The sequence below is a fragment of the Trachurus japonicus genome, chromosome 23 (genome assembly GCF_045865225.1).
Source record: "Trachurus japonicus isolate A0001 chromosome 23, Traja_1.0".
Classification (NCBI taxonomy): Eukaryota; Metazoa; Chordata; class Actinopteri; order Carangiformes; family Carangidae; genus Trachurus; species Trachurus japonicus.
In genome coordinates this window covers 6,226,958-6,241,834 of record NC_140929.1, presented here as the reverse complement: position 1 = coordinate 6,241,834, position 14,877 = coordinate 6,226,958, and the positions used below count along the sequence as shown (strand labels likewise).

General features: G+C 44.2%; 1 protein-coding gene across 50 annotated transcripts in view; it reads right to left on the bottom strand.

Moving 5' to 3' along the window:
- Positions 1-14,877, bottom strand: part of celf2 (cugbp, Elav-like family member 2) — a 229,144-nt gene that overhangs the window by 80,950 nt on the left and 133,317 nt on the right. For all 50 annotated transcript variants that reach the window (XR_015035066.1, XR_015035069.1, XR_015035067.1 and 47 more), the window contains one exon: positions 8,780-8,976. Coding sequence is in view for 20 of the 50 variants with exons in the window: in XM_085769349.1 (XP_085625475.1) it covers positions 8,780-8,976 (197 nt within the window). In the remaining 30 variants the exon portion in view is untranslated. The remainder of the gene's footprint in view (positions 1-8,779; positions 8,977-14,877) is intronic.

Genomic DNA, 14,877 nt, shown 5'->3' with positions numbered 1-14,877 from the left:
TGTGTTTACATGTGGAGAAGGAAAGGAGAGGAAGCTGGACAGCAGAGAGCAGAGACACCGCTGAGCTCTGGACGCCGGGGAGCATGTTGCTGCTGGAGAAGCAGGTCCATGGAGCTGATTGGTTCATTCTTATCACATGACATGCGGTGCGCTCGCTGAATGTGTGTCGCACTGAATGTGTGCCACTACAGCAGTGGTTCCCAACCTTTTTTGGCTCGAGACCCCATTTTGACATGACCCGCGTCAATCAAGATGAGCCAGCTCAGATTTTATATGGTGCATTTTATTTGAACTCGATTTATATTCGAGAAAGTGAAAGTGTAGAACACAGTTGTTTAAGATTGCCTGTGGTGTTAGTTTAAATAATATTTTTATCAGTCTTTTTTAAAATTTTCATCAATTACTAGACATTTCTGGTGACCCCATTTGAATTCCAGGCGACCCCACGTGGGGTCCCGACCCCAAGGTTGAAAAACACTGCCTTAGGGTGTTGCTTTTTTTGAGTGTGCTTGATGAACGTCTACATTGACAGTGTGATGAAAGTCATGGGAATAGTAAAGCAAAGGTCGAACCGAAGTTCTTCTATGCTATGCTTCGATTGGTCAACGTGTTTTTAAAAGCTGAAATGATATCACTGCCTGCTGGTGTGGCATGAAGTGTGCAGTGTTTTTATTGCATTTTTGTGTTTAGAGATTCTTTTCTGGATGTGGCTTCTAAACTCTGTTTGCAAGTACCCACGTACAAGGTTTGACTTTTTGTCTTTGTCTCTGCGCAGCCCTGCTGTTTGGGCTGGAGGTTGAATCGCTCAGTGGAAAGACGAAAATGAAGATTCATCTTCACGAATGTGTCACAGATTGTTGTTGGTCTGAGCCGGAGCTGAGTGATGAACTGCAGTCCGGTGTCTGTGGTCTATACAAAGATGTGTCTGCCATGAACAATCATCATGTTTCTTCAATGAAAGGAATCAGATGAAATAGTCGACTTCAAGGTTAAGTTATTTTTTTTTTACTGAGGAAAAGCTCATGTGAGGTTATCTGGTCATGTTTTTACTTCTCCCAACATTATAACTTTACATTAGCTGTTTTGGCCATTTTTGAACAGACTACTATTCATTTTACCTAATAGATAAAAACAAAAGTTCACCATGAGTACTGTATGGTGAACATTTTTACTCAAAGTTTCAAAGACAACATTATTAAAACCATACATAGCCATTTGCAGTTGAGTATAAACACCAGAAGCTGCAGAGGAGAAGTGTTTGTTGTTGATTGGACGAGGACACAGTTTGGACCTGAAGACACTGCTGAAGGTTTTTTTTTTTTTAGTCAGAAGATAAATCAACACTGAGGCGAGTTTGGCCTTTGTGTAACTTGCCGCTCTGACAGGTCACTTTATCTGATGGTAGAATCACATTTGGCCTGCACTCTGTTAATAATATCAGTTTTTCATTCAGTTCAATTTCCACACCATTAAAGTCCCTCATGGCTCCTGCTTTGTTTTTTTATTTTATTTTATTATTATATCTGGAATTATTTCTGGGCCACAGAGATTTTTGTGCAGGATACAACCTCCTAATGAAGACATTAAACTTATTTGTGTGTGTGTGTGTATGAATATTTAGTGTGTATCATTGAGATAAATGACGTAGTGCATCCCTCCCCTGCCAAAACACAGACACCGCCACAGAACCCGGTGGTGTTTTAGCGAAAGGACCGTTTTCTGTTTACCCCTCTGGCTCTCGTTGTCTCCTTCTCCCTTTATCTCTCCCTCCATCTCCATCTCCATCTCTTTTTCAGCACACAAAAAAAACGCCAAATTGCTCCATTTCTCACTCCTCCTCCCCCTCCTCCGCTCATCCACTCATCTGGTTATTAACTCCAAACACATTAAACCAACAGTAGTGCCACGATATTCCCCAGACCGTCCTAGTCAGCATAAACACAAACACACACACATCACTGGATGCACACACCTGGGTCAAATTGCAAAATGGATTCTGCATAACACACAAAAATGGCAGATTTTAATGTTTCGGGGCCAAAAAAACAACAAATCCGGGAACATACTAAAGGAAAACAGGCCGATTCTCCAATTATTCTCTGCCACTGATTAAGTTTTGGGTTCTAACAAACCCAAACTGGCTCAAAAGGATCATTTAAAGTATTTGCCATATGGATTTTTGGAGGCTAATATGATACTTGGATTACTAATAGTTTTATTCATTCACGCCGAAAATATTCAGAAAATGACGAGTGTTTGCTCGAGGAATTTTATTCTTGTCAGGCTGAAGAAGCCTCTCGAGCAGCACTCAGGACGGTCATGTGACGCCATGATGATGACAATAATAAAACAGAAAGGATTACACTGATCCAGAGTTATCCACTTTCTGTGTGTATGTGTGTGTGTGAGACGTGCAGAGCTGTGTCTCCATCAGGCAGCCAGAGCGTTAAGTCCGAGGGCTTTATCTGTAGTGTCCTGTAATTAATCATTCATTTTTTTATTCATAACTGTCCTAGACTGCTGTCTGTCTGTCTGTCTGTCTGCTGCTGCTCTTATATAACAGTATATAGCCTATATGACTAAACTGGGATTTAAGTTAAAGCAGAAGTAAGCGATCCGGTGGTTTTGGCTAACTTCCTGTCAGCCGATGGAGTTAGCAGTCCCCGCCCTCGTCCCTACGTCACCACATTCATGCGCATCCCTTGGCTGCACACACAGAGAGGACCGCCCCTTTATGCCGTTCTCTCTCCTCATTGGATAAAGGTTGTAGGATACAAGGAAAGTTTTCTCCTCGGCTTACAGCAGAGCAGAGTGACTGACAGACCCGTGTTTCGGACCAAACACTCTATATAAGTGATTGCTGTCGGAAGATATAACTATTTAAGACTTATTAACACAAACATTCCGCTTACTTCTGCTTTAATGTGTGTTAATGAATCACAGCTGATGCACAGAAAACAGGAAGTAGAAACAGATGCATCACTGACTGATGACTGATCATCCATCAAGCAGAGTTTGCATTAAACAAGCTTATAAGAGAAGGACAATGAGACTGTGCAGCTAGAAACAGAGCTAGTTTAGCATTAGCATTAGCTCTCCTGTGTCTCATTGCATTGCATTGTTATAAAGTGTTAGGCTAACGTCTGAAAGCCTTTAAAATGATTCTATTTTGATGAATCATTGTTTCCTTTAGATGCTGTTAGAGAACAATAACTCAACTGAATTAAATCACCACATAAAGAAACGTACGCAACAAAAACAACAACAACAAAACTTTAATTTACCGAGGCTTCACGCTGCCAAAAATGTGTTTTCAGGCTCTTCATATCTGAACATTTATGGGCTGCTCGTTTCTTTTAGGAGCGATTCTTGTACTTGCCAAATTTCCGCTGTCAATTAATGTTTACCATGTTGCGCTGTTTTTTTTTTTTTTTTGTCTTTCTTGTTGTTGTTGTTGGTGTTTTTTTGGACCAGCAGTTTCTGGAGTGTCAGCTAATGAGGATCCAAACAGAGAAGTTGTTGTTGGAGCCATGGGACTCTGATTTTATTATTTTATTATTTGTTTTTTTTATGTAGTCTCTGTGGGACTAAAAAAGAAAAAGTCATTTAAATCCAAACTGCTATTTTATGAAAGTTTATAGAAAGTGCCTGAGGGTCGCCACTGGGGCATCAGGAGTGGGCTCATTTACCCTAAATGGCTGATATCCTTTTCAAACAACTCTGTGGCTAATTTAAAACACACACACACACACACACACACACACTGGGGGAAAAGAGAGGTGGGCCGTAGTTTTCCCCAATAACACCGGTGAAATTACCGTCGGCTCGATTCCAAGGAGGCCGCTGCGGATGCCCTCGAGTTAAGCGAGTGCAGATGAGGCCGGGCGGCTTTTTTTTTTTTTCTCTCTTTTCTTAAGGACCAGAAAACACAACAACAAGCCTGAGAATAACAAGGCCGGTAAGAGCCCAATCAAACGCTGCATTTCCTCCGACACCACTCCACCACCTCGCTGCACAGCAGGAGAATGATAACCTCCCTGGTCCTGTTCCTCCAACAGCCAATCAGGTGGCAATTTACATCCAGCGAGAGTTACAACAACTATGGCCAAAACTGTGACGTAAAGTCCAACTCCAAGTAAAGGTAAGAGTGGAGGATATGACAAAAAAAGTCCATAATCTATGATCTGCATCCTGGTTCTGCTCTGATTTTATTTTGATAGTCCTAAGTTATGATCCAGTTATGATCCATAACTTTTTTTTTAGGACCCATTTGGACCCAAAGTGCTGTTGCGTCTGTTTTCAAACTGTGCCACAACTAAAAGTCAAGACCACCTAAACCAAGACCGAGTCAAGACCAATCTTGCACAACACTAATGAATGTATGAATGAGGTCTTAAATGTAAAGATTATGCCTCCACCCTCTCGGGCTGCAGCTGGACATCGTGGTTCTTGCTCTGCTCAGTTGGAGAACAAGGAGGTCCATGAACAAGTTCCACAAAACAGAACAAGAACTTTTTTGACTTTTTGAAGTTAAATCAAATCTCCCTAACGTCCTGTGCCTAAAAAAAAGTTTGTCCACGACCAGGGCCGTTGCTAGGAATTCTGGGGCCCCTGAAAGAATAATAAAGTGGGCCCTGCCCACTGACTTTTCCACTTTTTTTTTCTTAGACTACTGTATGTATTATCATTTTTTATTTAGCCTACTTTGTTTTGATGCTAATGCAGCATTACTATACGAGTATTAGTCAGGGTCTTATCCAGAATAATTCAGTCATACAAAGATTAGACTACTGGGGTTTTTTGTGGGCCCTACTGGACGCTGGGCCCCTAGAATTATCATCACCTTTCTCCCCTATACAACGGCCCTGTCCACGACATGAGATCCTCGGATCGGCCACGTCTGAGCCGCCATTTGTGCCAAATCTGATGAAAAGGTCTCAAGGCTTCCCTGAGATACTGGAGTCACCAGGAAGGGATGAAAACATGAGGCAGGAAAATGAAACACACACGAAGAGCCCGAAGGAGGCGGTAGGTGGTTGCGATTTTTTATATCTGATGCACAAATGGCAGTGAGTGATACTCTGGACTCATAAGCCACGAAAAAACATCTCGCTTTAAGGGAGGAGGGGGGTTAAGATGGAGCAGAAGATTTGAGGTGAGCTCTTTTACTCAGAAGCAGCAGAGAGAGGAGGGAGAAAGAGACGGGAGAGGAGAGAAGGAGTCATCTCAAGGCTATAAGAACACACAGACACAAAACCCGTGACAAGTGTGTTGGTGTGCAAAAATGAGTTGATTTGGGTCTTGGCAGAGCGCTGTCTCCAGGCTTTCATAAGCTCGAATGACTCAGTGGTAACGAGAGGAGGAAGCCAGAAAAAGAGAGAGAGGGAGGGAGGAAAAAGGAAAAAGAGAGAAGAAACAAAAACAGATGCAGACGGCGATGGAGTGCACAGGTGCAGAGAGGTGAAGGACACCAGACCCTGTGGCCACTGAAAATTAAATTCTCTTTCAAAACATGATCTCAGCAGCTTGTCAGCACGTAGTATCTGTGTCACCTCATCTGCCACCACTGAGAAAGGAATGTAGGTACTGTAGATTTTTCTTTTTTATTATAAAGCCACATCCACATTCAGCTCATCTGCATCATCAGCCCATATGTTTATAGTCTGTGTGACTTCATCCCTGCTGGATCATGATATAATCTGTCAGAACAGATCAGGGTGATCAGCGGCTCCGTTGCAGCTTCCACAACAACAAAGAGAGCACAAAACCAAACCAAACCAAATCAAACCAGTGCTCCTAATTTTGGAGCTCGAGCTGTTTTACATCCTGCTGACATGCAGTAACCATGGCGATCCGCCGGTGCCCACGGGCGGTTTCCCCACTTTATCCAGTTGGTAAAACAGTGGAACAAGCTGTTTCTGCAAATACAACACATCAATCAATGCACAAACCTGTCAATAATTCCCACACGTGTGCAACTGACCAGCAACTTTTACTTTGGTCCCAACAAACAAAACAGAGACCTTATTTTGTTACTACAGGGAGTAATGGAGGGTTTGTGTTAAAGCTCCATACAGTATAAAGGTAGATGTCCATGTGTAGTGTGATTATAAAGCATCTCTAGGTTCTATATTAATACTGTGAAAGTATCAAAGCCTCAGTCCACAGAGAAATGCACACAGCCTGTATTCAGAAACTGAGCTTTAAAACCAGCCGTCAGGACTTCCTGTCACTTTGTGATGTCACAACAAAGCAGCCACTCAAAGCCCCGCCTCTCACCTGGAACTAAACATCCATCCAACACTTTGCAGGATTTGTTTTTTCTGGGTGTTTTATTCAGAAATCTGCTCTTTCTTTCATTGGAACACTCAGAAAACACTCAGCCAATCGGAATAGAGGCTCAGAGCCTCCTCTTTTCTGATTGGCCGACACTGAGCACCAGATCTAAGCCTGAAAACTACAACTGAGATGGTTTTTCCTACTTAAAACCACACATACTGTATCTGCTTATGTAAATCCAAACTTAAAATAAAATTGGGACCTGCTACGGAAAAAAAGTCAACGCCGATTTAAATCACACGTTGATATTTTCAGTTTTTCAGCACTAACCAGAACCACAGTGTTACCCCTGGGGTAATTAAGTGTTCTGGTAGCTTAAACCACACCACTCATGGGACACCAGGACGTGAACCGTGTCTCTGGTGTTGGAGTATTTAGCTTCATCCACCTGGACCTCCTCCTCCTCCTCCTCCTCCTCCTCCTCCTCCTCCTCCTCCTCCTCCTCCTCCTCATTAAGACTTCTGTGCAGCCTCAGACTGTCACGCTCTCTGGACTGGAATAAAGCACTGAGTGGATGTAATCCAGGCGCCGGCTGCATTTTCTCCAAAAATGTATCCGACAAAGCAAATTAGCAGCATTTAAATGTAATTTTTGTGGAATATGGGATTTCGCTGTGTGGATGAATTGAACATCACCAGGTGACAGATACAATGAAGGCACAAATTGGACCCCCGAAAGAAAAAAAAGGCAGATAAATCCTTAATTCAGCTCAGTTTTTTTTCTGGCAGATGAGTGTTTACGAGTTTTATCCGCTTCATCCCCACTGATTCACATTTTTGCTTCGTCTGACATTTGCAGAACTTCTCTTTAGATTTGCTTTACAGTTGGATGGAAATGCCGCCGTCTCTCCCTCCCCGCCGTCCTTCTCCGTTCCCTCTCTTTACTTTCCTCCTCCCACTCTCCATGTCTCATCAGGAGTGTCATCAGCCCCCACTCCGGTTGATGCCTGTTAATATGGCAGCGCTATTGTCTGCCCGTTCATTGCCACTGTCTCTATTGTTTGCTCTCACACTTGACAAATTCATCAAAGGAAAAGAGAAAAAGGGGAACGGGAGAAAATAGCTGCAAATCATGCGGTTTCGCACAATTGACTGTGTAAGTCTGGCAGGTCGAGTCTTTGTCTTCAAATGGTGCACGAAATGTGTGTTTGCTTTTGTAATTCTGCACATATATCATTTGTTCTGCCATTAACTAGGTGGGAAGGCCCCGCTCAGCCCGCTGAGCACCGTCTGCCTCCGTGTCTGAGCGACTGGATCTGGGTTCATGGGAGTGTGTTTATTGCGTTGGCACGTCGGGGTGTTTATGTGTGCATGTGTGTGCGTGTGTGCACGGCGGCAAATGTAAATGCAAGTGTTGAGTGTTTGAACCCTTCACTGGAGTGAAATGAGCAACAACACAGTGGAATAAAAGCAAAGCGTGCATCTAACAGGCACGTTCACAGCTTTAAGACTTGTATGCATTCAGGTCAAAGAGGAAGGAGTGAAGAGAAATGAGGACGGAGAATAAAGAATGAAGAAATGTGGGGAAGAATTAGGGATGTAGTGACTCCAGGATTCGGTTTTGGATTTGGACGAATTTTCGACCGAACCGGTGATGACGCCGCCTATGATTACATGAAGTACAAACAATATTCGGCCCTCACTGAACGACAATGTTCAAATCACTCTCAGCACAGCCAGCATTGCTGTCATTACAGTATCACATTTTTAACATAAAGTCTGCTAGCCTGATGCTAACATATAATGGAAAACACCATAGACCTGCTAACAGAAATTAGCATCACTATCGCCATAATTTCAAACCAACAAACAACTGTTATTTTAACATAAATGTGCAAACATGGTATAAGTACCACACAGTAATACTTAAAGGCAGATATTTTCTCTGCTGGAAATAATTTTAGGTTTTTTTTTCTTTCTTGTTTAGAATGAGACAAACACTAAAGTCTGAATCCTGAATGACTTGAAGATTAAATCTAAATGTGAGCATTCTGTTCAAATCCAAAATAGTGGTGAGAGCTGTTGCCCACTGTTTGTTTGTTTTTACAGTCAGAATAAAAAAAGGAAACACACTGTGTGATGTTGTTTAGCCTACTGCATTTATAATGTGTTTCCTGTATGGGCCAATGATGGGAGTAGGATTCGGTTTCGGATTCAGCCGAACTTTAAACAGTGGATTCAGTATTCGGCAGAACCCAAAAAAATCAGGATTCGGCACATCTCCAGGAAAAATCGAAGTAATTGAAATAAAATAAGATAAAAATACAGTAGGAAAGGTCAAAGAAAGAAGGATATGATGAAGGAAATAAGGAAAAGGATGTAAGAAACAAGAAGAGAGGAAAGGCAACAAGGATGGAAAGCAAGGAACACAAGAATAAAAGAGGACAGGACAGACACTGCAGAGCCCCCTTCCTGTGTGCAGACCCAGTGAGTCTCAGTACCTTTGCTCTGTGGAGGGTTCTGGCTGCGGTCTCGGAGGATGTTGATCTGGTAGACGGCTCCGTACGGCTCAAACAGCTCCTTCAGCTCCTTCTCTGACCAGGAGCGCGGGATCTGGCCCACGAACATCTTGATGGCGTCCGGGTCCGGCTGGTCCGAGTGCTCCAGCGCCCCGTTCATCTTCCCGGCTGTGCCGTTGCTGTTGAGGGAGAAGACAAAAGAGGGAAAAAAACATTAAGTGCTGAGAAACACGGCGGCGACATCAGCCAGCTCTTTGAATTCCCTCGGCACGGCGCGTTTCATCATTTTTTATTGTGCTCAAACTTTTAAGATAATGTTCCCTTGCTTTGGGAATCGTTGCTAAGTGCGTCTAAATCCCACTTAAGACACACAAACAAACGTGACCTGAAGCTCGACCTCTAAAAAATATTCAAGCTCCATTTGCACTGGGAGAGCAGCATCACCCTGCAGTTTAGTTTTTTTTTTTTTTTAATGTGGCGTAGCACAACCAAGCTAATTTCCCATCAAGTGGCTGGCAGCAGCTGCAATTCTCCAAAAAACACACTCAAGCTTGTTTACAGTCATTTTTCTCATGTGTCAACATTAATAATCTAATGATATAGTGTTGTTGAGCTTCTACCGTCATTCATCTTTACACTTAACTTCTTGGCTACGGAAAAAATAATAAAAAACACCTAGTGACAAAGCATCTTTCAGACAGTCCAGTAGGTTTTTAAAGCTCCATATAGTACAAAGGTAGATGTTTGTATTAAAGCTCCTTCAAAATAAAGGTAGATGCCCATGTCTAGTGTGATTATAAATCAACTTAAGGTTATATATTAACACTGTAAAAGTCTACATCCACAGCCAACTGAGCCTTTAAAATGAGCCGTGACGACTTCCTGTTACTTTGTGATGTCACAACTTGGCCACCATGAAACCTTGCAGGATTCATTCATTCTGAAATCCCCTCTATATATCTATTTCAACACCCAGTGAGCACTCAACCAATCAGAAGAGAGGCTCTGAGCGTCTTTGAATCCAAACTTCAAATGCAGCAGCAAAGTGTAAAAAAAAATATGGGACCTTTAAAGACCTTTAAAAAGTCGACCGTTTCCTCCGGACAGAGTCAATTAGCATGAAAAGGAAAAAAAAGGCCCAAGCACTGTAACTCAAGTTAGCACCACGGTGTGTCTACAGTCCAAAAGCCTCTCAAACAGCCTTTAGACATCGAGAGCCACACTAATAAAATTCTGTCAGCTACCTTAGCAGCTCCTTAGAGCGGGGCGAGACAGCTTTCAGTTCAGCTTTTACACACTCATATCCCTGAAGCTGGCAATTCATATATATATATTTATATAAATATATATATATCTACACCGACTACTGACCCAGCCCATCAGCAAACTGACACATCGCTCTGACCCGAAATGCGTTTATTTCATTTTTTTTATATCATGGAAATGCAGTGATGGATCAATTCGGGATGTCAGCAAATCCTCTTCTATCCCTCTATCCATCCATCCATCTATCCATCTATCTTTACAAGTATATGAGGAGTGGTGACACTATATGAATGTCATGTGCGTCTCCATCTGCAGCGCTGGATGTGACAGTGTTTCCATGTATGAATGGGCGCCAGATAAGCGGCGTGCAGCAGTGTGTCAACGTAAGCTTGTGTATGTGTGTGTGTGTGTGTGTGGGATTAGGATATAGCCTAGCACCAGTACAGTAAAACCTCGCGGCCCTCTAACAGGACACAGATGCTTTACACGCCGATCGGTCCGGTTGTATTTCCACATCTGGAAATGCATTCAGAAATGGAGGTGAAGTGCTTTTCACCCTTTTTTTTTTTTAAACACGGTTGAGGTAACAACACTTATCTCCGCAAAACACACTCGTCTGTCCACGCGTTAGGAATGCTAAGTCGTCTTCTCTGTCTCTGTGTTTCTTCCTCTCTTTTTCTTTTTTTTTTGGGGGGGGGGGACGAATAAAGGAAGGCGAGTAAAGGCTTTCAACAGCGAGGGCCTGACGGAGATGAGAACAGCACCCGAGCACGCGTGAGGCAAAGCGTGACTGTGTTTGGAGAACAATCATACGCACATGGCTACAAATACACACACACACACACACATGAATGAACACACACACACATACACATCACTGCCATCAAGGCCTGTGGTCTATTTAAGATGGCTGAAAACCAATTTAATGAAACCAAAGTCAATGGCTGTGCTGTTTTATTGCTCTACTTTCCCTTTTGTTATTCTCCGCAGGAAAGAGAAAGAGCATTATCTTAAGAGGCAAAAACAAAACAAAGCCAAATCCCCAAGCTTGGTTAGCTGACAACACTAATACCACCCTATAAAGCTCAGCAAGAGAGAAAGAGAGAGGAGAGGAAAGGAGGAAGGTAGGAAGGAAGGAAGAAAAGGAAGGAGGGAAGGAGAAGGGAGAGATATGGAGAGAGACTGAGAAGGAGGAAAAAAGGAAAAAGCATCCAGACCTTTGAACGCGGGCCATCCATCTTTTGCAGAACGAGCCAAGGCGCTCGGCAGAAACGCCCAATTCTTTAAAGGACTTAAAGGACATGTCAAATAAAAACGCCAGAACCGGAGAAGGAGTCAACGAGCCAGACCGGCGCTAACAGTCCTCGGGGCAACAGCCACTCCTCGCTAAGCTGTCCGATAAATTGTAGGTTGGTTGGGGTAGAGAGGAGGGTGGTGGGGGGGTCGGCAGGGGGGGTTGCTGAGGGAAAGAAGGAAGGTAAGAAGGGAAGGAAGGAAGGAAGGAAGGAGAGGAAAGAAGGGCGACGGCGAGGAGTTGGTTCACCCAGATCACCGGGAAATAAACGGCGAAGGCGACTGCATCGGACGAGCCTTGGTCGCTGGGTTCACACACACACACACACACATGCAGAGTTTGTGTGTGTGTGAAAGTGAAAGAGCAGAAAAGAGGGAGAATAGCTGGAGACAATCCCTCATTGTTGGATGTTTATGTGCGGCCTGCGGGGATTGAGCGAGTCCGCGGGGAGAGACGATACAATAAGCATGGTGTCAGAGGAGCAGCCACAGGACACTGTCCACCCTGTACTCCCCTCCCCACCCCCCCTCTGCACCCCCCACCCCAACTGTTCACTCCACCCCGGCTTAAGACAATGAATAGCTTCACACTCGCAGCCATAAGGCGTATACGAAACACTTACAGAGCTGTCTTGTGCAGATTGCACGGCTCTGTCCTTTTTTTTTTTCCTCTTTTTTTTCTTTTTCCTGAGGTGGTTGGAAGTCGGTGACTCCTCACTCCTCCTCACTACAAAGGAATGAGCGCCTCTTCCATTGCCCCCGTGGCCAAGACTGACAAGGTGTTATTGCAAGCAGACAGAGCTTTTGTGTGTTTGTAAGTGTGTGTCTGCGTCTGTGTGTGTGTCTGTGTGTGTATGTGTGTGAAGCTCAGCAGGAGAGTGTCCTGGGGCTCGGATTAAGTCGTTGAGTGGATCCACTCCCTGCCACAGCCTCTCCATCTCCCTCCCTCTTTTTCCTCGTCTTCCTCCTCTTTTCTCGCTCTCCCTCTCAATTTGAGCCAATTGTTTGCCTTAATGGCTTAACTATTGCTTCCATCACTCCAGTCTCCCTGCAGCACAGGGCCGTGACTGAGGGCTGATCTACACCCTGTGTGTGCATGTGTGTGTGTATGTGTGTGTGAAGCAGCTGCTGAGGGCCGTTCTTCCCTCACCTCACACTCGTATTAGACAGCAGCTGCACAGAATTGACCATAAAAACCTTATGACGCTTGTTTTATTTATTCATTCATCATCTTCATTTCACATTCACCGCTCCTCAGACCTTCGCCGCCGCCGCTAAAGGGATTGTTTTCCACGTGTCGGCAAAACGCACTAATTGGCTCTCTGTCCGACAGCGAAGGAGGAAGAGAGAGAAAGAAAGAGAGAGACAAGAGACCGAGATCGATATCAATCTCGTCTCGGCGCCTCTGTCAGGACGCCGTTAGCAGCCGTAGCCCCTCCCCAGAATAAGACGGTGGCCTCGATTAACAAATGAGTTTTGAGATTTTTTTTAGAGTTATAAGATGCAGAAAGAAATGGTTTATTCAGACTAATAGAAGCCGTTTGGTGTCAGTTTCAGTTCCTGTTGCGTCCACCACGTCTCCATGGCCAAGAAAAGCAGAAGCTTCCTCAAGAGGAAATGGAGCTGGAGAAGACAGGATGGTCCAGAAAGTGTGTGTGTGTGTTTTTTTTTTTGTTCTCAAGCAGTCGTTTGTTATTTAGAAAAACCAAGGGACCGACTGGAGTTGCAGAAAGCTACAGAGGCAGAGGAACAAACGTTAAAGACAAAACGGAGACAAAAAGCTGGTATCTGTCGACAAACAGCTGCTTTAACTGACATCCAGTCCAGTCTCTGACCACCACACAACTACAAATTGAAATCCAACATTCATATCCACTTTTCTAGCTCAAGGAACAACAACAACTAACATTCAACTAACATTTTAACATCTAGTTGTAAACGTTTGTCCTTCTGCAACCGCCTGGATAAAAGATTAATGAGATTAGAAGGAGGCGAAACATTAAAGCTGCAGGAAGGAAAAAAAAAATCAAAAAACATGGAGTTTGGAAATGCTAAAAGTGGAAACCTGCAGAGTGTGGTGTGTGTTTGGTTGCTGCAGGTCGCACCTTTCACATCAGCTGTGAATCATTTATCAAATAAGTGGCTGTGTGTGTGTGTTTATGGTGGTTTCTGTTGGATACATGTGTGTTTTTCCTGTTTTAGGAATTCTGTTGTTATTTCCTTGTGTTTATTTTAATGGCTTTTAACACCTTGCCAGGAGAACTACAGTCGGAAACTAGCCGTTGGCTAACACTGGCACTTTTACGTTTTATTATGTCCATTAATGTGCATTGTCCTCCTTAAAGCAGAAGTAAGCGGAATATTTGTGTTAATATAAGTCTTAAATAGTTCTATCTTCCGACAGCAATCACTTATATAGAGTGTTTGGTCCGAAACACGGGTCTGTCAGTCACTCTGCTCTGCTGTAAGCAGAGGAGAAAACATCTTGTATACTTCCTTGTATCCTACAACCTTTATCCAATGAGGAGAGAGAACAGCATGAAGGGCTGTGTGTGCAGCCAAGGGATGCGCGTGAATGTGGCGACGGACCAATAGATCCTGACGAGGGCGGGGGCTGCTAACTCCATCGGCTGACAAGAACGACCGGATCGCTTACTTCTGCTTTAAATAAAAATAAAATAAATACATTTTTTATGAAGAGGAAGCCATGACAGCCATGAGCTACCTGGACTCCACTCGCTGCCTGCCTGCCTCTCCCCTGTGTTTGCCTTGTTCACAGCTGGAGTCCAGCAGGCAGGCAGCCTGACAGGAATGTGCAGCAAACAGCAGCAGACACAGAGAGGACGGGCGGGCGAGCGAGGCAGGTAAAGCATGGGAGGGAGAGAGAGAGAGAGAGAGAGGGGAAGGGATGCAGATGAGCGAGAAGTAAGCACAGCTCAGAGCTCAGCGTGGGCTCTGTCAGAAACCAGGCTCATGTGCACGCATGCATACGCACATATCACACATGCATACGCATTACGCACATATTACACATGCATACACACACACGCACACACACACAGAGACACACACACACGTACAGGCTACAGTTCAGGCTGGCTGCGCTGATCCCCCTGCTGTTTCTCCCTTCTGTTTCTGCTCTAAAACACACATCCTCACTGACTCCCTTAACCCCTCAAATGCGACACACACACACCAAACACACACACATATATACACACACACACACACACACAGGCGTCTGTGGGTTCGTGGAAGGGCCGAGCTGTCACACACTTCTTCTCATTGGCAGCGTGTTTGCAGGGTGTGTAACGGTCCCACAGGGGAACTAATCTTGTTGACAAGCAGAGTGAGAAACATCAGTTCCCCCCCGAGGGAGCAGGGGGACCAAGGTCAGCCAAACACACACACACACACACACCTAGACACACACACACTGGCGTACAGGCTTGTTAGGACACACACTCAGACAGACCTGGACAGTCACATCCCCTCGCTCGTACACACACCTTGACAGATTT